At 36.8% G+C, this 24,247-nt stretch overlaps 1 protein-coding gene across 6 annotated transcripts in view; it reads left to right on the forward strand.

Annotated features, from left to right (window-relative positions):
* Positions 1-24,247, forward strand: part of si:ch211-250g4.3 (nesprin-1) — a 53,586-nt gene that overhangs the window by 6,170 nt on the left and 23,169 nt on the right. For 5 of the 6 annotated variants that reach the window (XM_048201517.1, XM_048201515.1, XM_048201516.1 and 2 more), the window contains exon 5: positions 1-24,247. This exon is cut by the window's right edge. In XM_048201517.1, coding sequence (XP_048057474.1) covers positions 1-24,247 — 24,247 coding nt within the window. The other variant, XM_048201518.1, reaches the window with a different exon arrangement.

Below are 24,247 nucleotides of genomic sequence, written 5' to 3' on the forward strand. Positions count from 1 at the left end.
GTTCAACCAGCCATTGTTGCAACCAAGAGCCCAGAGTATGCAAAAACAGAAGAACCAGGTGCCACTGAACGATTTATAACGGAAGACTTTGAACTCAGTCGAAGAGAAATACAGAAAGAAAGACAAGAACTGGAACAATATAAAGAAATAATTTTAAAAGAGAAACATGAACTACAGAAGGCAAAGGAGGATGTGCAAACAGTGAAAAATGAAGCTGAAGAGAGGATGAATAGACTGCAAGAGGAGGAAAAAGAGATGGAAAAGAAACGAGTGAGTCTACAAAACTGGGAAAGACTACTGCAATCAGAGAGAGAAGAGAACCAAAGAAGTTTAGATACAATTTGTAAAGAGAAACAGGAGCTGAATCAACAAAAACAAGAACTGGACAGTATGGAAATAAATCTACAAAGAAAGAAAAATGAATTGGAAATAACAAAAATGATGGAGATTAAACAAGTTGATGTTCAAGTCCAAACTGATTTGATGGATGACACAGGAAAATATGAGCTTATCCTGACCATGGAGGAGCTGGATAAAGAGCGACAAGCTCTGGAGAATTTAAAAGAAGACTTACTTGCACAAAAAAGTACAATGGAGAGACAACAGGCAGAAATAAAATTGAGCGAGGATGAACTTTCACTCAAAGAAGCCACACTGCAAACTGCAACGAAAACTGCAGCAGACATGGAGTTACAATTAGAGCTTCAAAAACAAGAGCTGGAACGAACAAAAGATGAGCTGGAAAAGACTAAGCTAGAAATCCAGAAAGGATGGGATGACCTGCAGGCTGAGATTGCAGAAATCAGAGAAAAAGAAGACATGGTAAGAACAGAATTAGAAAAAGCAAGAGATGTCCTTAATCACATTAGACAGGATATAGATAAACAAAAGCAAACCATGGAGGCTGATCTAAAAGACACTTTCGCTAGAGAACTAGAGGACATAGAAGCTCAAAGAAAAATGATCAAGGATGAAAAGCGAACATTAGAGAACATGAAATATGAGCTGCAAAGAGAATCTGGTGATATTGAGAGGTTAAAACAGAACATACAGGAAGAAAGACAGAATATTATCCTGACCAAGGAGGAGTTGGATAAAGAGCGTCAAGCTCTGGAGAATTTCAAAGAAGGCTTACTTGCACAAAAAAGTACAATGGAGAGACAACAGGCAGAAATAAAATTGAGCGAGGATGAACTTTCGCTCAAAGAAGCCACACTGCAAACTACAACAAAAACCGCAGCAGACATGGAGTTACAATTACAGCTGCAAAAACAGGAGCTTGAACGAACAAAAGATGAGCTGGAAAAGACTAAGCTAGAAATCCAGAAAGGATGGGATGACCTGCAGGCTGAGATTGCAGAAAGCCGAGAAAAAGAAGACATGGTAAGAACAGAATTAGAAAAAGCAAGAGATGTCCTAAATCACATAAGGCAGGATATGGAAAAACAAAAGCAAACCATGGAGGCTGATCTAAAAGACACTTTTGCTAGAGAACTAGAGGACATAGAAGCTCAAAGAAAAATTATCAAGGAGGAAAAGAGAACATTAGAGAATATGAAATATGAGCTTCAACGAGAATCTGGCGATATTGAGAGGTTAAAACAGGACATGCAGGAAGAAAGACAGAATATGGAGAAAGTGGCAGAGCAGCTTAAGCAAGACAGGAAGGAACTAGAAAAGAAAATGCATGACATGCAACAAATACAAGGAGAGGTAGCAGGAGAAAAGAAAGATCTAGAAAACCTGAGAGAGGACAATGAGCTAACATTGAAGGAGATCAAAGCGGAGAGAGACACTCTTGAGAAGATGAATAAACTCATTTCACAACAAAAAGATGATATTGAGAATGAGAAGGGAAAAATAAAGAAAAGAGAAATGGAACTGCAGCAAATGCAGGCTGATCTTAACAGACAACAAAAAGACATGCAGGATATGCAGAATCTAGATTTCATGCAAAAAAGTCAACTTCAGAAAAGCCAAGACGAAATAGCCGAAAAGCTAAAACAGCTGGATGACATCATGCATTTCACACAAAATGAAAAAGACAATCTTGACAGAGAGAGGGCAGCTATAATGGAACAGAAGCAGCAGATGGAGAGCAACATGACAAATGCATTAAACAGAGAACTTGAAACGGTAGAGCTTGTGAAAAAAGAGGTAGTAAATGAGAAGCGACTTATTGAGGACTGCAGAATAACTTTAATGAGAGATGCTGAAGATCTGGAGCAAAAGAAAATCGATTTGGAGAGACAGACAGAGGAAATAAAACTGCAAAGACAGGGTATCGCAGGAGAAAAACACAAGTTGGAACAGATTAAATCTATGTTACAAAGAGTAGCTGAAGATACTGAGAAGCTAAGACAAGATACACTAGCTGAAAGACAGAAATTTATAGACACTGCAGCACAACTCCAGAAGGAGAGAGATGGCATTATGAGTCTTGCAGAGGAGACAAAAAGAAAGAGAGAGGACCTGGACCAAATGCAAGCTGATATAGAAAAGCAGAAAAAAGCATTTGAGATATTGAAGGATGTGAAGGCAGATCTGCAAAAAGAAGCAGGTGTCATTGAAAATCTAAGACAAGCTGTTCAAAATGATATGCAAAATGTAAAAGACATGAAAGCCCAAATTCAAAAAGAAATACGATGCACTGATAGTCTAGTTGAAGAGATTGAAAAGAGGTCAAAAGCTCTGGATGAGATGCAAATGGAGATTGAAAAGGAGAAGCAAGACATTGATTTTGAGAGAGACGCACTAGAACAGGAAAAGTCTAGGCTTAGAGATCTAAAAGATGAATGTGCTAAGCAAAAAGAACAGAATGATATTATACTGGCAGAGATACAGAAAGAAAGAGACAATCTTGAGCAGATGAGTGAAACCATCTCAAAAGAAAAGTGCATTGTTGAAAGTGATAAAGAATGCTTAAGACTGAGAGAAAATGAACTAAAGCAAAAAGAAGCAGAGATTGAAAACAAACAAAAACAAATGGATGAGTTGAAGAGCAGTTTAAGGATGGAAAACATTGAGCAGATGCAAGCTGAACAAGAACAACAAAGGACAGTTTCACACGAAAAAATAGAATATGTAAAGACTGCAAGAGATAGAGAAATGGGAGATCTGGATGAAGCGAGACAGGAAATAGAGAATTTGAAAGAAAAATTGAGGATAGACTATGAAAATGTGGAGCTCCAAAAGAAGAAATTAGCTGAACAACAAGAATTATTTGAAAGCCACATGAAATCACTGGAAATTGATAAGGAAGACATGGAGAAAAAGAAAGCAAAACTGCAAAAAGAGTTTGAAAACTTTCAGTTTCAGAGGCAGTGTTTTGAGAAAGAGATGCATCAGGTGAGAGCTGAGCTTCAGAGAGAAGATGAAAATATTGAGAGAATGAAGAAAGAGGTGAGGGATGAAAAACAGAGTATGAAAGATATGGCAGACCAAATTCAACATGATGGAAATGACAGGGAAGAAGCTCTGGAGAGGATGCACCTTGAGCTAGAAAAACAAAAGCAAGCCATTGAGAGTGAAAAAGACATGCTAGAAAAGCAGAAGTCTGAAGTGGAGAAGAGCAAAACAGAGATAGCTAGAGCAAAAGAAGATCTTGCTGAAATGAGAAAAAAGAACAATATTGATATGTCAGAGATGGAGAAGCAGAGAAATTCTCTTGAACAAATGAAGATGAACATCTCACAAGAGGAACATGATATTAAAAAACAGAAAGACAGTTTAAGACACCAAGAAAATGAACTGAATATACGTATGTCTCAACTTTATGCACAACAGAAAGAAACAGAAGAGATTCAGGATATTATCATTAAAGAGAAGAGTCAGCTCAATGAAAGACAGGCTGAAATGGAAAAGCAAAAGAGAGAATTAGATGATGTGATGGATGCACTCAAGAAAGAGAGGACTGATATAACAGAGGAAAGACAAAAAGTGAATGATATGCAAATAGAAGTGAAGAGGGAAAGTGAAACAGTGGAGCTGATGAGACAAAAAGTTCTCAGAGATAAAGAATCTATTGAAAACAGCAGGAAAATACTGAATAGAGATCTAGAGGATATGAAAGAAAAGAGAACCACCTTAGCTGAAGAGTTTCAGACCTTAAACTATCATAAACAAACAATTGACAAAGAAAAGCAGGAATTGCAAAAGATGAAAGCTGAGCTCCAACAAGAAACTGAAAATATTGCAAAACTAAGGCAAGACATAGAAAATGACAGGCAGAACACTGAGGAAATGGCAATAAAACTTCAAAAAGAAAAGGAGGATATAGAAACTTCTGTTGCCAGGATCAGAGAAGAGGAAGCAAATTTACGAAAACAAAAACAAACTTTTAAATCTGATCAAGACGCTCTTGAAAAGTTTGACCCGGAGAAAACTAAGACAGAGTTAGCTAGAGCCGAAGAAGATCTTAAGAACCAACTTGAGTCTCAGAAAAGACTAAATGAGATAACATTGGCTGAGATACAGAAAGAGAGGGATGTTCTTGAGCAGTGGAGAATTAACATATCAAATCAGAGAGATGATCTAGAAAAGGAGAGGGATGATATTGAGCGGGAAAGAGCAGAAATAATAAATCAAAAACAGCAAGTGGAGGTAAACTTGAGGGAAGGACTGAAAAAGGAGAGTGAAAAGTTGGAGCTGCTAAGAAAGGAGTTGTATGATGAAAAGGAAGAAATTGACAACAGCAGAAAAAGGATAAAAGCAGAAATCGATGATTTGGAACAAATAAAGCTTGATGTAGTTAAAGGGTTGGAAAATAATAAACTTCAGAAACAAATGATTGAGGATGAGAAAGACAAAATTGAGCAAATAAAAGCTGAGTTAAAAAGAGAATCTGAAAATATTGAAAAGATAAAACTAGAGACACAGAATGAAAGACAGAAGCTTGAGGAAGCAAAAACCCAACTTAAGAAAGATAGAGACAATGTTGACAGCCTTGCTGAGGAAATTAACAAGAAAAAAGTCAGTCTAGAAAACAGGCATGAGGAAATAGAAATGCAAAGGAAAGCAAATGAGTCTAATAAACAGATGCAGGAAATGGCTTTGCTTGAACTAAAGAAAACTGTGACAGATATAGCAAGAGCGAAGGAGGATCTTGAAAACCAGCTTGTTGAAGAAAGAGAAAAGAACAAGATCACACTGGCAGAATTAGAGAAAGAAAGAGACATGCTTCTTCTACTCAGAGACAATATTTCAGAGCAACAGGAGGACATTGCAAATGAGAAGGAACAAATGAGAGTGAGAGAGATTGAACTTGAACAACATCAAGCTCTGATTTATAGACAGCAAGATGAAATGGAAGCCACAAGGAAAGCTCTCACAATGGAAAAAGAGCAACTTGAAGAGAAGAAAACTGAAATAGATCAAGAACAGAGAAAAGTAAATGAAATCATGGAACTCGCAACAGAAGAAAAGGCTAATCTTGAGAAAGAGAAGTCTGAAATGATGGCACAAAAACACCAATTGGAGATTGAACTGGATTTCTTTAAGGTAGAACTGAATAATGAAAGAGAATTAATTGAGGAAAAGACCCGAATGTTGAAAGCAAATGAGGCTGACGTGGACGAAAAAAGAGCAGCTTTAAAAAGAGAGATAGAAGAGCTCAGATATCACAAACTAGCAATTCAAGATGAGAAGAATGATGTAGAACAGATGAAGATTGAGCTGCAAAGAAAGGCTGATGACATCAGAAAGCTAAAAGAAGAAACACAAAATGAAAAACAGGGTTTGGAAAAGATGGCTGAAGAACTGCAGAAAGAGAGAGAAGATATTGTTCATCTTGCTGAAGATACAAAGAGAAAGAATGAGATCATGAATGAAATGAAAGTTGCAAATGAGTCTTCACTGGCAGATCTACAAAGAGAGAAAAACAATCTTGAGCAAATGAGAGTGAACATCTCCAAACAAACAGATGATATTGAAAATGAGAAAGAGAAAATAAGACTCAAACAAGAAGAACTAGAGAAACTGCAAACAGAGATTCATAAACAACAAAGTGAAATGGAAAATGAAAAGATCATTATTGAAAGTGAAAGAGCTGCAATGAACAGGGAGGTTGGAGATCTGCAAGAAAAAATAATGAATGTAGAAAGGCATTCAGAGAGTCTGAAACTTGAGAGAGAAGCTTTTGAGAATGAGAAAAAAATTATGAAACAGATGAAAACTGACCTGCAAAGAGAATCACATGAGATTGAGAAGATCAAACTAGAGACAGAACATGAAAGACAAAGGCTGGAGGAAATGACCGCTCAACTCCAGAAAGAGAGAGAAGAAGTCAACAATCTCATTCATGAGACAAAAAGAAAAGACATGGTCTTGGATGAAATGAAGACAGATATTGAAGAGAAAACTAAAGCCATTCAATCTGATAGAGACATGCTTGACAAGGAAAAACTTGATCTGGAGAAAACAAAAAGTGAACTTGCAAGAGCCAAGGAAGATCTTGAAAAACAAAGAGAAAAGCAAAGAATCATACTAGCAGAGATACAGAAAGAGAGAGACACCCTAGATGCAATGAATGAGAACATCGCAAGACAAAAACATGACATTGAACATCAAGAGGAACTAATCAGACAAAAACAACATGGATTCGAGCAGATGCAAACTGAAATTCAGAGTCTGAAACAGGAACTAGAGAAGAAGAAGGAAGTAGACCTAAATATGATGATACAACAAGTGCTTGAAGATGAGAAGAACAAGTTAGAACAGATGAAGATTGAGCTGCAAAAAGAAGCTGATGACATCAGAAAGCTAAAAGAAGAAACACAAAATGAAAGGCAGAGTTTGGAAAAAATGGCTGAAGAACTTCAGAAAGAGAGAGAAGATATTGTTCATCTTGCTGAAGATACAAAGAGAAAGAATGAGATCGTGCATGAAATGAAAGTTGCAAATGAGTCTACATTCACAGATCTACAAAGAGAGAAAAACAATCTAGCGCAAATGATAGTGAACATCTCCAAACAAACAGATGATATTGAAAGAGAAAAAGAGAAAACAAGACTCAAACAAGATAAACTAGAGCAACTGCAATCAGAGATTCATAAACAACAATGTGAAATGGAAAAGGAGAAGAGCAACACTGAAGGTGAAAGAGCTGCAATGATCAGGGAAAAACAGGACATGATGACTGACCTGAAACAGAAGACTGAAGATGTTGAGATCCAGATGAAGGCAGTATTGACTGAAAAGGAATTACTGGAAAATGACAGACAACTGCTGAAGAGAGACATGGAAGATCTGCAACAAAAAGTAATGGATCTAGACAGAGATTCAGAGAGTCTGAAACTCCAGAGAGAAGCTTTTGAGAATGAGAAAGTATCGATGAAACAGATCAAAACTGACCTGCAAAGCCAAGCACATGAGATTGAGAAGATCAAACTAGAGACAGAACATGAAAGGCAAAGGCTGGAGGAAATAACAGCTCAACTCCAAAAAGAGAGAGAGGAAACCAACAATCTCAATGAGGAGATTAAAAGAAAATACATGGTCTTGGAAGAAATGAAGACAGATATTGAAGAGAAAACTAAAGCCATTCAATCTGATAGAGACATGCTTGACAAGGAAAAAGATGATCTGGAAAAAACCAAAAGTGAACTTGCAAGAGCCAAGGAAGATCTTGAAAAACAAAGAGAAAAGCAAAGAATCATACTGGCAGAGATACAGAAAGAGAGAGACACCCTAGATGAGATGAATGAGAACATCACAAGACAAAAACATGACATTGAACATCAAGAGGAACTAATCAGACAAAAACAACATGGATTCGAGCAGATGCAAAATGAAATTCAGAGTCTGAAACAGGAACTAGACAACGACAGAAACATTATAATAAAGGACAGAAGTCAGCTTGATCTGAGACAATCTGAAATTGACAAACAACAGACAGAAGTGAATGAGTTTATGGAAATAATGAAGAATGAGAGAAGACAACTAGATAAAGATAAAGAGGAAATGGAAGAACAGAAATGGCAAATGGAGAAAGAAAGACATGATGTAGACCAAAGCAGAAAAAATCTGGATGAAGACCTAAAGATGATGATACTTCAGAAACAAGTGCTTGAAGATGAAAAGAACAAGTTAGAACAGATGAAGATTGAGCTGCAAAGAGAAGCTGATGACATCAGAAAGCTAAAAGAAGAAACACAAAATGAAAAACAGAGTTTGGAAAAGATGGCTGAAGAACTTCAGAAAGAGAGAGAAGATATTGCTCATCTTGCTGAAGATACAAAGAGAAAGAATGAAATCTTGGATGAAATGAAAGTTGAAAATGAGTCTTCAGTGGCAGATCTACAAAGAGAGAAAAACAATCTTGAGCAAATGAGAGTGAACATCTCCAAACAAACAGATGATATTGAAAGAGAAAAAGAGAAAATAAGACTCAAAAAAGATGAACTAGAGCAACTGCAATCAGAGATCCATAAACAACAAAGTGCAATAGAAAAGGAAAAGAGCAACATTGAAGGTGAAAGAGCTGCAATGATAAGGGAAAAACAGGACATGATGACTGAACTGAAAGAGAAGTATGAAGATGTTGATATCCAGATGAAGGCAGTATTGACTGAGAAGGAATTACTGGAAAATGACAGACAACTGCTGAAGAGAGACATGGAAGATCTGCAACAAAAAGTAAAGAATGTAGACAGAGATTCAGAAAGTCTGAAACTTGAGAGAGAATCTTTTGTGAATGAGAAAGAATTGATGAAACAGACGAAAACTGACCTGCAAAGACAAGCACACGAGATTGAGAAGATCAAACTAGAGACAGAACATGAAAGACAAAGGCTGGAGGAAATAACAGCTCAACTCCAAAAAGAGAGAGAACAAATCAACAATCTCATTGAGGAGACAAAAATAAAAAACATGGTCTTGGATGAAATGAAGACAGATATTGAAGAGAAAACTAAAGCCATTCAATCTGATAGAGACAGGCTTGAGAAGGAAAAACATGATCTGGAGAAAACCAAAAGTGAACTTGCAAGAGCCAAGGAAGATCTTGAAAAACAAAGAGAAAAGCAAAGAATCATTCTAGCAGAGATACAGAAAGAGAGAGACAACCTAGATGAGATGAAGGAGAACATCACAAGACAAATGCATGACATTAAACATCAAGAGGAACATATCAGACAAAAACAACATGAATTTGAGCAGATGCAAACTGAAGTTAAGAATCATAAGCAGGAAATAGACAAGAAGGAAGAAGACCTAAAGATGATGACACTTCAGAAACAAATGCTTGAAGATGAAAAGAACAAGTTAGAACAGATGAAGATTGAGCTGCAAAGAGAAGCTGATGACATCAGAAAGCTAAAAGAAGAAACACAAAATGAAAAACAGAGTTTGGAAAAGATGGCTGAAGAACTTCAGAAAGAGAGAGAAGATACTGCTCATCTTGCTGAAGATACGAGGAGAAAGAATGAAATCCTGGATGAAATGAAAGTTGCAAATGAGTCTTCACTGGCAGATCTACAAAGAGAGAAAAACAATCTTGAGCAAATGAGAGTGAACATCTCCAAACAAACTGATGATATTGAAAATGAGAAAGAGAAAATAAGACTCAAACAAGAAGAACTAGAAAACCTGCAAACAGAGATTCATAAACAACAAAGTGAAATGGAAAATGAAAAGATCATTATTGAAAGTGAAAGAGCTGCAATGAACAGGGAGGTTGGAGATCTGCAAGAAAAAATAATGAATGTAGAAAGGCATTCAGAGAGTCTGAAACTTGAGAGAGAAGCTTTTGAGAATGAGAAAAAATTGATGAAACAAATGAAAACTGACCTGCAAAGAGAATTACGTGAGATTGAGAAGATCAAACTAGAGACAGAACATGAAAGACAAAGGCTGGAGGAAATGACCGCTCAACTCCAGAAAGAGAGAGAAGAAGTCAACAATCTCATTGATGAGACAAAAAGAAAAGACATGGTCTTGGATGAAATGAAGACAGATATTGAAGAGAAAACCAAAGCCATTCAATCTGATAGAGACATGCTTGACAAGGAAAAACATGATCTGGAGAAAACAAAAAGTGAACTTGTAAAAGCCAAGGAAGACTTTGAAAAACAAAGAGAAAATCAAATAATCATACTAGCAGAGATACAGAAAGAGAAAGAAACCCTCGATGAGATGAAGGAGAACATCACAAGACAAAAGCATGACAATAAACATCAAGAGGAACAAATCAGACAAAAACAACATGAATTTGAGCAGATGCAAACTGAAATTCAGAATCTGAAACAGGAACTAGACAACGAAAGATACATTATAATAAAGGACAGAAGTCAGCTTGATCTGAGACAATCTGAAATTGACAAACAACAGACAGAAGTGAATGAGTTCATGGAAATAATGAGGAATGAGAAAAGACAACTAGATACAGATAAAGAAGAGATGGAAGAAAAGAAACAGAAAATGAAGAAAGAAAGAGATGATGTAGACCAAAGCAGAAAGAATCTGGATGAAGACCTAAAGATGATAATACTTCAGAAAGAAATGCTTGAAGATGAGAAGAACAAGTTAGAACAGATGAAGATTGAGCTGCAAAGAGAAGCTGATGACATCAGAAAGCTAAAAGAAGAAACACAAAATGAAAAACAGAGTTTGGAAAAGATGGCTGAAAAACTTCAGAAAGAGAGAGAAGATATTGCTCATCTTGCTGAAGTTATGAGGAGAAAGAATGAGATCCTGGATGAAATGAAAGTTGCAAATGAGTATTCACTGGCAGATCTACAAAGAGAGAAAAATGATCTTGAGCAAATGAGAGTGAACATCTCCAAACAAACAGATGTTATTGAAAAGGAAAAAGAGAGAATAAGACTCAAACAAGCTGAACTAGAGCAACTGCAATCAGAGATCCATAAACAACAAAGTGCAATAGAAAAGGAAAAGAGCAACATTGAAGGTGAAAGAGCTGCAATTATAAGGGAAAAACAGGACATGATGACTGAACTGAAAGAGAAGTATGAAGATGTTGATATCCAGATGAAGGCAGTATTGACTGAGAAGGAATTACTGGAAAATGACAGACAACTGCTGAAGAGAGACATGGAAGATCTGCAACAAAAAGTAAAGAATGTAGACAGAGATTCAGAAAGTCTGAAACTTGAGAGAGAATCTTTTGTGAATGAGAAAGAATTGATGAAACAGACGAAAACTGACCTGCAAAGACAAGCACACGAGATTGAGAAGATCAAACTAGAGACAGAACATGAAAGACAAAGGCTGGAGGAAATAACAGCTCAACTCCAAAAAGAGAGAGAACAAATCAACAATCTCATTGAGGAGACAAAAATAAAAAACATGGTCTTGGATGAAATGAAGACAGATATTGAAGAGAAAACTAAAGCCATTCAATCTGATAGAGACAGGCTTGAGAAGGAAAAACATGATCTGGAGAAAACCAAAAGTGAACTTGCAAGAGCCAAGGAAGATCTTGAAAAACAAAGAGAAAAGCAAAGAATCATTCTAGCAGAGATACAGAAAGAGAGAGACAACCTAGATGAGATGAAGGAGAACATCACAAGACAAATGCATGACATTAAACATCAAGAGGAACATATCAGACAAAAACAACATGAATTTGAGCAGATGCAAACTGAAGTTAAGAATCAGAAGCAGGAAATAGACAAGAAGGAAGAAGACCTAAAGATGATGACACTTCAGAAACAAATGCTTGAAGATGAAAAGAACAAGTTAGAACAGATGAAGATTGAGCTGCAAAGAGAAGCTGATGACATCAGAAAGCTAAAAGAAGAAACACAAAATGAAAAACAGAGTTTGGAAAAGATGGCTGAAGAACTTCAGAAAGAGAGAGAAGATACTGCTCATCTTGCTGAAGATACGAGGAGAAAGAATGAAATCCTGGATGAAATGAAAGTTGCAAATGAGTCTTCACTGGCAGATCTACAAAGAGAGAAAAACAATCTTGAGCAAATGAGAGTGAACATCTCCAAACAAACAGATGATATTGAAAATGAGAAAGAGAAAATAAGACTCAAACAAGAAGAACTAGAAAACCTGCAAACAGAGATTCATAAACAACAAAGTGAAATGGAAAATGAAAAGATCATTATTGAAAGTGAAAGAGCTGCAATGAACAGGGAGGTTGGAGATCTGCAAGAAAAAATAATGAATGTAGAAAGGCATTCAGAGAGTCTGAAACTTGAGAGAGAAGCTTTTGAGAATGAGAAAAAATTGATGAAACAAATGAAAACTGACCTGCAAAGAGAATTACGTGAGATTGAGAAGATCAAACTAGAGACAGAACATGAAAGACAAAGGCTGGAGGAAATGACCGCTCAACTCCAGAAAGAGAGAGAAGAAGTCAACAATCTCATTGATGAGACAAAAAGAAAAGACATGGTCTTGGATGAAATGAAGACAGATATTGAAGAGAAAACCAAAGCCATTCAATCTGATAGAGACATGCTTGACAAGGAAAAACATGATCTGGAGAAAACAAAAAGTGAACTTGTAAAAGCCAAGGAAGACTTTGAAAAACAAAGAGAAAATCAAAGAATCATACTAGCAGAGATACAGAAAGAGAAAGAAACCCTCGATGAGATGAAGGAGAACATCACAAGACAAAAGCATGACAATAAACATCAAGAGGAACAAATCAGACAAAAACAACATGAATTTGAGCAGATGCAAACTGAAATTCAGAATCTGAAACAGGAACTAGACAATGAAAGATACATTATAATAAAGGACAGAAGTCAGCTTGATCTGAGACAATCTGAAATTGACAAACAACAGACAGAAGTGAATGAGTTCATGGAAATAATGAGGAATGAGAAAAGACAACTAGATACAGATAAAGAAGAGATGGAAGAAAAGAAACAGAAAATGAAGAAAGAAAGAGATGATGTAGACCAAAGCAGAAAGAATCTGGATGAAGACCTAAAGATGATAATACTTCAGAAACAAATGCTTGAAGATGAGAAGAACAAGTTAGAACAGATGAAGATTGAGCTGCAAAGAGAAGCTGATGACATCAGAAAGCTAAAAGAAGAAACACTAAATGAAAAACAGAGTTTGGAAAAGATGGCTGAAAAACTTCAAAAAGAGAGAGAAGATATTGCTCATCTTACTGAAGTTACGAGGAGAAATAATGAGATCCTGGATGAAATCAAAGTTGCAAATGAGTATTCACTGGCAGATCTACAAAGAGAGAAAAATGATCTTGAGCAAATGAGAGTGAACATCTCCAAACAAACAGATGTTATTGAAAAGGAAAAAGAGAGAATAAGACTCAAACAAGCTGAACTAGAGCAACTGCAATCAGAGATTCATAAACAACAAAGAGCAATAGAAAAGGAAAAGAGCAACATTGAAGGTGAAAGAGCTGCAATGATAAGGGAAAAACAGGACATGATGACTGAACTGAAAGAGAAGTATGAAGATGTTGATATCCAGATGAAGGCAGTATTGACTGAGAAGGATTTACTGGAAAATGACAGACAACTGCTGAAGAGAGACATGGAAGATCTGCAACAAAAAGTAAAGAATGTAGACAGAGATTCAGAGAGTCTGAAACTTGAGAGAGAAGCTTTTGAGAATGAGAAAGAATTGATGAAACAGATCAAAACTGACCTGCAAAGACAAGCACACGAGATTGAGAAGATCAAACTAGAGACAGAACATGAAAGACAAAGGCTGGAGGAAATGACCGCTCAACTCCAGAAAGAGAGAGAACAAATCAACAATCTCATTGAGGAGACAAAAATAAAAAACATGTTCTTGGATGAAATGAAGACAGATATTGAAGAGAAAACTAAAGCCATTCAATCTGATAGAGACAGGCTTGACAAGGAAAAACATGATCTGGAGAAAACCAAAAGTGAATTTGCAAGAGCCAAGGAAGATATTGAAAAACAAAGTGAAAAGCAAAGAATCATTCTAGCAGAGATACAGAAAGAGAGAGACAACCTAGATGAGATGAAGGAGAACATCACAAGACAAATGCATGACATTAAACATCAAGAGGAACTAATCAGACAAAAACAACATGAATTTGAGCAGATGCAAACTGAAGTTAAGAATCAGAAGCAGGAAATAGACAAGAAGGAAGAAGACCTAAAGATGTTGACACTTCAGAAACAAATGCTTGAAGATGAGAAGAACAAGTTAGAACAGATGAAGATTGAGCTGCAAAGAGAAGCTGATGACATCAGAAAGCTAAAAGAAGAAACACAAAATGAAAAACAGGCTTTGGAAAAGATGGCTGAAGAACTTCAGAAAGAGAGAGAAGATATTGTTTATCTTGCTGAAGATACAAGGAGAAAGAATGAAATCCTGGATGAAATGAAAGTTGGAAATGAGTCTTCACTGGCAGATCTACAAAGAGAGAAAAACAATCTTGAGCAAATGAGAGTGAACATCTCCAAACAAACTGATGATATTGAAAATGAGAAAGAGAAAATAAGACTCAAACAAGAAGAACTAGAGAAACTGCAAACAGAGATTCATAAACAACAATGTGAAATGGAAAATGAAAAAATCATTATTGAAAGTGAAAGAGCTGCAATGAACAGGGAGGTTGGAGATCTGCAAGAAAAAATAATGAATGTAGAAAGGCATTCAGAGAGTCTGAAACTTGAGAGAGAAGCTTTTGAGAATGAGAAAGAATTGATGAAACAGAAGAAAACTGACCTGCAAAGAGAATCACATGAGATTGAGAAGATCAAACTAGAGACAGAACAGGAAAGACAAAGGCTGGAGGAAATGACCGCTCAACTCCAGAAAGAGAGAGAAGAAGTCAACAATCTCATTGATGAGACAAAAAGAAAAGACATGATCTTGGATGAAATGAAGACAGATATTGAAGAGAAAACCAAAGCCATTCAATCTGACAGAGACATGCTTGACAAGGAAAAACATGATCTGGAGAAAACAAAAAGTGAACTTGCAAGAGCCAAGGAAGATATTGAAAAACAAAGAGAAAATCAAAGAATCATACTAGCAGAGATACAGAAAGAGAGAGACAACCTAGATGAGATGAAGGAGAACATCACAAGACAAATGCATGACATTAAACATCAAGAGGAACAAATCAGACAAAAACAACATGAATTTGAGCAGATGCAAACTGAAAGTCAAAGTCTGAAACAGGAACTACACAACGAAAGAAACATTATAATAAAGGACAGAAGTCAGCTTGATCTGAGACAATCTGAAATTGACAAACAACAGACAGAAGTGAATGAGTTTATGGAAATAATGAAGAATGAGAGAAGACAACTAGATAAAGATAAAGAAGAGATGGAAGAACAAAAACAGCAAATGAAGAAAGAAAGAGATGATGTAGACCAAAGCAGAAAGAATCTGGATGAAGACCTAAAGATAATAATACTTCAGAAACAAATGCTTGAAGATGAGAAGAACAAGTTAGAACAGATGAAGACTGAGCTGCAAAGAGAAGCTGATGACATCAGAAAGCTAAAAGAAGAAACACTAAATGAAAGGCAGAGTTTGGAAAAGATGGCTGAAAATCTAGAGCAACTGCAATCAGAGATTCATAAACAACAATGTGAAATAGAAAAGGAGAAGAGCAACATTGAAGGAGAAAGAGCTGTAATGATCAGGGAAAAACAGGACATGATGACTGAACTGAAAAAGAAGTCTGAAGATGTTGAGATCCAGATGAAGGCAGTATTGACTGAAAAGGAATTACTGGAAAATGACAGACAACTGCTGAAGAGAGACATGGAAGATCTGCAACAAAAAGTAATGAATGTAGACAGAGATTCAGAGAGTCTGAAACATGAGAGAGAAGCTTTTGAGAATGAGAAAGAATTGATGAAACAGATGAAAACTGACCTGCAAAGACAAGCACATGAGATTGAGAAGATCAAACTAGAGACAGAACATGAAAGACAAAGTCTGGAGGAAATAACAGCTCAACTCCAGAAAGAGAGAGAACACATCAACAATCTTATTGAGGAAGTTAAAAAGAAGAGAGTTATTCTGGATGAAACTTATGCTGAAATACATAGGGAACAAGAAATAATTGAGAGTGACAAAAACTTGATTAAAAGGGAACAGTCTGACCTAGAGAAAACCAAAGCTGAGATTTCTCGAACCAAGGAAGATCTTGACAAACAGATTTCTGAACAAAAAACAAACATTCAGATCACACTGGTAGAGATACAACAAGAGAGAAACACTCTTGAGCAGATGAGTGAGAAAATATTAAGGGAAAGAATTAAACTTGAAAATGAAAAGGAAGAGTTAAGAACAGGAAAGCAAGAGCTTGAAAGAATGTGGGCAGACACTGAAAGACAACATGAATATATAGATCACCCAAAGTTTGGCGTAACTGAAGAGAGTCTGCTTGAGAAGTCAGAGGCTGAAATGGTTCTTCAACAGAGTGACACAGATGTAGTCAAGCCTGTAACAGAAAAAGAAATGTCAGATCCAAATATACAAAGTGTCTTGATGGAGCAGATGCTGGGACTGGACTTGAGAGATGCATTAGAAACAGATATTGAGAGCCAAAAGTCAGGCTTAACTGTAGCTGTGGATGAGATGAAGTCAGAGAAGAAGTTTATTGAAAATGAAAGGGACAAGCTGGAACAAATGAAAGCTGAACTGCAAAGAGAAGCTGAAGACATTGAAACTAAAAAGCAGGACATGCAGAATGAAAGGAAAAAGCTAGAAGAAATGGCAGCTCAACTTCAGGAAGAGAGAAGACGTATTGAACGTTTTAATGAGGAGATTAATGTTCAGAAATTCAATCAAGAAAAACAATCCAAAGAATATGAATTGGAAAAGTCTGATTTAGAGAATATCAAAACAGAAATTGCTAAAGCCAACAAACATCTTGCAGAACAGCATGAAAAAAATAAAATGACTTTAGCAGAGATGCAAAGAGAAAGGCTCACTCTTGAAGAAATGAGGGTGAACATCTCAAAACAAGTGGAGACTATTGAAAATGAGAATGAAAGTCTTTCTCGCAGAGAAAATGAACTTGCGCAGCTGCAGGAAGACATTTTAAAACAACAACATGAAATGGATGAAGTGAAGAACACCATAATGATGGAAATGAGTCAGCTGGACCAGAGACAAACTGACATTGATCAATTACAGCGAGAGGTTGATGATCTAATGGAATTCACAAAGACAGAAATGACCAACCTAGAAAAAGAAAGAGTGGAAATGATGGCACAGAAGAGAAATTTAGAGAGGGATATGGTTAGTCTAAAGATAGAGAAAGAGACCTGTGAACAAATCAGACTACAGTTACTTGAGGAAAAAGATCTGGTTATAAAAGACAGAGAGCTGTTGACCAAAGATTTGGATCATATGGAGAGACAGAAAACGTATATGGAGAGAGAATTAAAGAATCTCAAAGTTGAGAAACAAAGCATTGAAAATGAGAAAGAGGAACTAGAGAAGATGAAAACTGACCTTCAAAGACAAACTGAAGACTTAGAGAAACTATCTGAAAAGACAAACAACGAAAGACAGAGGCAGGAGGAGATGGCAGTCCAATTTAAAAGACAATTCGACATCAGTGCTCCTCCTACTGACAACCAACTAATGAAAGAGCTCTTAGATGAGACAGAGAAGCAAAGAAAAGAAATTCAGTCTGCCAAAGACTTGCTTCAAGAAGAAATATTTGAGCTGGAGAAAACCAAGACAGAGATAAGCCAAGCCAGGGAAGAACTAGATAGACAAAGAACTGACTTAAAGAGAGAGAAAGACATTCTTAAGCAGGTGCATACAAATAACTTGAGACAAATGGCCCATATTGAAGATGAGAAGGAAAGAATACAACACAAAGAGAATGAACTAGATCAAATGAGAGCAGAACTTCAAAATAAACAAACAGAAATAGATGACATGAAAAACAACATTATTAAAGAAAAGGCTAATATGGAGAATCTGGAACAAAAGAGAGCTGAGTTGGCTAGAGACCTCCAAATTCAGAGAAAAGCTTTTGAAAATGAGCAAGATGAGCTGCAAAAGAAGAGAGAGGATATTGAGAAGTTAAAGCTACAAGTTCAGAAAGAAGGGCAGATGGCTGCAGAAGAGTTAGAAAAAGAGAGGCAACAATTTGCTAAGGAGACCAAAATGAAAAATGACACCCTGGATGAAATGCAAGCTGAAACAGAAAGACAGAAACAAGCTGTTGCTGTAGAGATAGAGATGATTGCAAAGGAAAGGATGGATCTGAAGAAAACCATGGAAGAAATCAAAAGACAATCCGAGGAGAGTAAGATCACACGGGCAGACCTGCAGAAAGACAGAGATAGTCTTGATCTAATGAGGATGGAGATCTTAAGGCAAAAACATGACCTAGAGAGAGAAAGAGATGAACTGTTAGAACAGTGGCACCTGATGGAGACACAAAAGAAGGACATAGAAAATGTGGAACAGCTGAGGCAAGAGCTTTTGGATGAGAAGGCACTGACTGAGAAAAGCAGAAAGCAGCTGAACCAAGACATAGATGATATGGAACTAAATAAATCAAATCTGCATAAAGAATTAGAGGAAATAAAATTCCAAAAACAGGATATTCAAGATGAAAGAGCTCAACTAGAGCGAATGAAAGCAGAGCTCCAAACGAAAGCGGAGGATATAGACAAGTTAATGCAAGAGATACTGAGTGAAAAAGAAAAAGATGTACAGAAAAAGTCTGAAGAGAGCAAGATAAGAACAGACCTTGATAAAGCAAATACTGAGATACAGAAGCAAAAGGAAGAGATGGAAATTTATGCTGAGAATCTAGAAAAATGTAGGCTTGAACTAGATGAAGCAAGGGCTGAAGTAGAGAGAATTAAAGAGAATGCTGAAAGACAGGCATCACAACAGATGAAGGAACATTTGCAAAAAGAAAGAGACAATATTGAGGATATCAGAAGGAACCTGCTTAAAAAGGAAGAGGCCATTGAAAAGAACAAGACAGAAATAAGACTGAGATATCAAGAAATAGAGCTAATCCAAGCAGAAGTAGTAAAACAGAAAGAAGAGATAACTAAATCAGAGCAAGAAATACAAGAACAGCAAAAGAAACTACAGATGACAGAAGAGGAATGGAGTGTACGAATGGGAAAGTTGCAAGACGAGATAAACAAAAACAATGCCATTAAATCTGAGATAGCAAAAGAAAGAGAAGGAAATGATGAAATGTTAAGAGAGCTTAAGAGAGAAATGGAGAAATATGAGGAGATCAAATCAAATATTATGATCCAAAAAGAGGAGTTTGAGACTAAAAGGCAGTCAGAAGTAGAGGAGCTCATTAGTATGAGAACTGAAATACTAAAACAGAAAGAGGAATTAGAGGACAAGATGCAAAAGACTAAACATGAGATGAAAGAACTGAAGCTTCTTCAGGATGAAACTGATGGCAAGAGGAAAGATCTTGATCACAAGATGAGACAGGTAGCAAGAAAAAGAGATGAGTTGGAGAAAATGAGGGCTGCTACTGAAAGTGCAAATGAGAAACTCGAAATGGACAGGGTCATGTTAAGTATAGAGCGTGATGAGATGGAGCAAATGAAAGCTGAGATACGAAGAGCAGGAGAGGAACTACAATCTCATGTGGAAGGAGGAGGTGGAGACATGGAAGAGAAAGAACATATGGACACCAAGATTCAGAGGCTTATTCAAGAAGCTGAAAATACTAGGGAAACGGCTTGGAGAACAAAACATGACCTGGAAAGTGGCATGCAGAGAGATGTTAATGTTGAAGTAGATTCAGAGGATAGACAGGAAATGAATGCTAACATGCAGAGGCTGATCCAGGAAATTGAGCATGTTAGAGAGGTTCTCAGAAGAATGAAAGGAGAAGTCAAGGCTGCTAGAAAAGAAAGATTTGAACTGGAGAACATGAGGCTGGAAATTGAAGCCATGAAACAGAACATAAAAGAAACTTATGAGCAGCAGAACAGTGAGATACAAAAAGAGAAACAGCAAATAGAGAGTAACAAAGGCTGGTTGAGCAAAGAGAGGAGTAATCTTGCGCAAATCAGAGCTGATTTGGAGAGACAAAAACAAGAAATGGCATTGGACAAGCAAAAACTTATTGAAGAAAATGAACTGCTGGAGAAAGAAAAGGTTGACATGAAGAACAAATTGGAGATCCTCGAAAGCCTTTTAGAGGAGACAACTAGAGAAAGAGCAGTTAAACCTAAAGGGAAAAAGAAAGGAATGAGGAGAGATTCAGAGGAATTAAGAGAGAAAATGGAAGCATTAAGCATGGATGACATACAAGAAGAGAGTGAGAGTGAGAGTGAGCCAGGCGAAGTTAAGAGACAAATAGACAAACTGACAGAGTTGAAGACTGAACTTCATCAACAGCAGGCAGAACTTGAGAAAACTAAAGCAGACTTAAAATATCAGATGGACGAGCTAGAAAACATGAGGTCTGAGATATTAAGACTTGAAAAGGACACTGTGAGTAAAACGAGAGAGGTGGAGCTGATGGATATACAGCAACAGAGAGAAGACCTAGAAAAAAAGATTCAGAATATGAGACATGAGAAGGGAGAACTGGAAGTCTTGAGGTCTGAGATAGTCCTGGAAAAGAGAGAACTGGACCAGAGGTTGAGACAAGTGATGAGAAAGAGGGATGAGATAGAGAAAATGAAGACTGACATAGCAAAGGCCAGAGAGGAGATCAACAGAGAGAGGCAGGAGCTGGAAATACTCAGGAATGATGTTCAAAGCGCAAGAGAGGATTTTGAACTATTGGTGGAGAGAACTGAGAATCTAGAAGATGGAGAAAATACCAATGCTGACATCCAAAGTTTGATTTTAGAGGTTGTGAAAATCAGGGAAATGGTGAGAAATCTGAAAGTTGATATGGAGAGCAGGATGGATGAAGGTAAGGCAGAGAAAGATGAAAAGGAAAACTTTAAGTCTGAGATCCAGAGGCTCATTCAAGATATTGGACAAATACGGGAAAATCTAGGAAGCCTAAGAGTAGAAATAGAAACCACCAGAAGAGACAAGAATGAATTGGAGAAGCTGAGGGCAGAACTTGTAGAGAAGCAACAGGATGAAGAAAGTGTGAGAGAAATGATGCGGAAAGAAAGAGAAGAACTGGAACAGCTGAAGGATGAGATAAACAGAGAAAAGGAGGATGTGGAGACCAAGAGAGAGCTGGTTGAGGCAGAAATAGCTACAGACAGAATGGAAGAGATTAAGGACACAAGGAAGAACAAGCAAGAACTGGAAAGGGTTACCGAGGAACTCTTGAGAAACGAGAGTAATCTGGAAGAGCTCAACAGAGATATACGAAACCTGAGGCAAACCATTGAAGAAATGAAAACACTGCATGAAAAGAAAAATGCTGAACTAGAAGTCATTACTTCTGAGGTAAAGAGGAGACAGCAGATACTGGAGAAGCAAAAACATGAGCTGGAGGAGAATGGTTGGATTCTTAAAGAAATAGAGAAGAATAAAGATGCACTTGAAAAGATCAATATGGAAATACTGAGAAAGAGAGAAGTTATAGAAAAAGAAAATGACAATTTAAGGCAAGAGAAGCAAGAATTTGAGCTCTTCAGAGGGGAACTACAAAGACAGAGAGATGATGTTGAATCTTCAAGACAAGCTTTGGTCATGGAGAAGGATCGGTTAGAAGACGAAAAAGTTAAAATCAATCAACAAAAGCATGAAATGAGTGCTGCCATGAGGGCCAATGAGATGGAATGGAAAAATCTAGAAAAGATGAGTAGTGAACTAGAAAATCAGAGGGCTAAATTCGTTGAAAACCTCCGTGATGCCACAAAAATGGAAGATAAACTACAAGAGATGATGAGTGAACTAAACAAAGAAAAAGAGCAAGTGGAAGAAATGAAGCACATGGTCAGCACAGAGAGAGATTTGATTGAACGAGAGAAAGAAGATGTAAGAAAACAGACTCAACAGCTTGAAGATGGCCACGCTGAGCTTCAGAAGAAGTCAGAGATCACTGACAAACTGATTCAGGAAGCAAACCATGAAAGAGATAGATTAACAGACCTCAGTCTAAAACTTAAATTGCAAAAAGACGATATACAGAAAATCATCACAGAAATGGAGACCACAAAGAAAGATCTCAACATAATGAGTGCAGAACTTCAAGATGACAAGATACAACTGAAAAATGACAGGGATGCTTATGAAAGTGAAATGACACATTTGCAGCTTAAGATGGAAGAATTAGTGAGAGAAACAGAGGACCTGGAGAGAAAAACCTTACAGCAGAAAGAACAAGATGAGATAGCAAAACAAGAGATTCAAAACCAGAGAGAGTCTCTAGAGCAAATTAAGATGGACATTCTAAAGGAAAAGGGTGATATTGACAAAGAAAAGGAAACTGTACATTCAGAAAGACAGAAACTGGTTACACTTGAAGGAGAATTGCGAAGAAAGGAAAGTGAGCTTGAAAACAAAGAGCAAACTTTTATGAAAGAGCAGCAGCAGCTGAAACAAACTCAAGATGAAATCTTGGAGATTAAAAGTAATATGGAAAGAAAGCAGGGTGAAATTGATGAGAAGAGACTGCAGATAATGGAAATGGGTGAAACAATAAAGAGAGAACGCAATGAATACAGAAAGATGATTGAAGAAGTACAGAAAGAAAAAGAGCAAATTGAAATCAGCAAAACGTGGATGGATCAAGAGAGAAAAGATGTTGAAAATATGAAAAATGATCTGGAGAAACAACTACAAAATTTAAGACATGAAAAAATAAATGTACAAGACGAGAAGAATGTGCTCGAACAGATAAGGGCAGAATCCAAGGAGATCCAAAATGTTATCAAAAAGGAGAGGGAGGATCAAGAGAAATGTTGGTTGGAGATTGAGGGGGAAAAGCAAAGAGTGGATGAAGAAATCAGTCAATTAGAGAGACAGAGGGAAGAAACTGATAAACTCCACAGTGAGTTACAAAAAACTAGAGAGGACATTGAAAGTAGCAAAGAAAAGATTGATAAAGAAATGGAAGAATTATCACAAATGAGGGTTGAATTGGACAGAAGAAAAGAAGAAATTGAAAAGGATAATCAAAAACTTCAAGATGCTAAATCTGACCTCGAAAAAACTAAAGCTGAGATACAGAGACAGACAGACAAAATGAAAGATATAATAGACACTAACCTAAAGGAGAAAGAAAGAGAAATGAAAATCCAAATAGATAAAGACAGAGAAGAAATTAAACGTTTGTCTGAAGAGACTGAATTGAAAATGAGGGACCTTGATATGATGATGAAGGAGATGGAGAGACAAAGGCAAGAAACTGAGAAAACAAAAGTCATGCTTGAAAAGGAAAAGACAGAAATCGACAAAGAAAAGAATGACCTGGAAAACCAAATGATGGATCAGACTGAGGAGATACAAAAGGAAAGGCTGGCCCTTAAGGAAATGAAGGATGAACTTCTTTGTGAAAAACAAGAAATGGAGGAAGAGAGGAATAACTTGATGACTTTCAGAAACAAACTAGAAATTTTAAGAGCAGAGATAAAGAACCAGCAGAATGAAAATGAGATTGTGAAGAAAAAGCTTCTTTTGGAACAATCAAACACTGAGGAAAGGCAGGTTGAGGTTCTCAACCAGCAGCGACAAAATGATCAAACCAAGGAGGAAAATAAGAAAGAGAGAGAAAATCTGGAACAACAGAGGTTTGAACTTGAACAGCAGAAACAGATGTTGGAGCTTAGCATCATAAAAATGACGGAGGAAAAGCAAGAGCTTGCTAATTTAGCAAAAGAACTACAGAAAGCCAAAGAAGAAATGGAAAACATAAAATACATGACCAACAAAGAAAGAGACAAGATTGAACAAATGCAAGATGAGATACGCAGTCAGATTCAGTCAACTGAACTACAAAGGCAAATCATCCAAGACAAGCAAAAAGCTCTTGAGGAAAAAGAGCTAATAATACAGAGAAAGGAAGAGGAATTACAGAGGAGAAACATGGAATTAGATGGAATCGCTGCTCAGCTTCAGACTAAACAAGAACATTTAAATAATGTTCTTGAGGAAACCAATAACAGACAACATGCCCTTGAAGTGATGCAGGTTGATATAGAATTGCATAAACAAAAAAATAATAAGGACTTTGAGTTGCTTGAGAAGATCCGGCAAGAAATAGACAATGAAAAGTTAGAAATGAAGCAGAAAAAAGAAGAGGTTGAATCCCAATTAGAAGAGCTAGAGAAAGAGAGAGAAAGACTGAAACAGACTGAGAGAGAGCTTTGCACTGAGAGAGAACAAACTGAGAAATGTAAAGCTGATATAAACAAGATAA

Source organism: Megalobrama amblycephala, linkage group LG9, assembly GCF_018812025.1.
Source record: "Megalobrama amblycephala isolate DHTTF-2021 linkage group LG9, ASM1881202v1, whole genome shotgun sequence".
NCBI lineage: Eukaryota > Metazoa > Chordata > Actinopteri > Cypriniformes > Xenocyprididae > Megalobrama > Megalobrama amblycephala.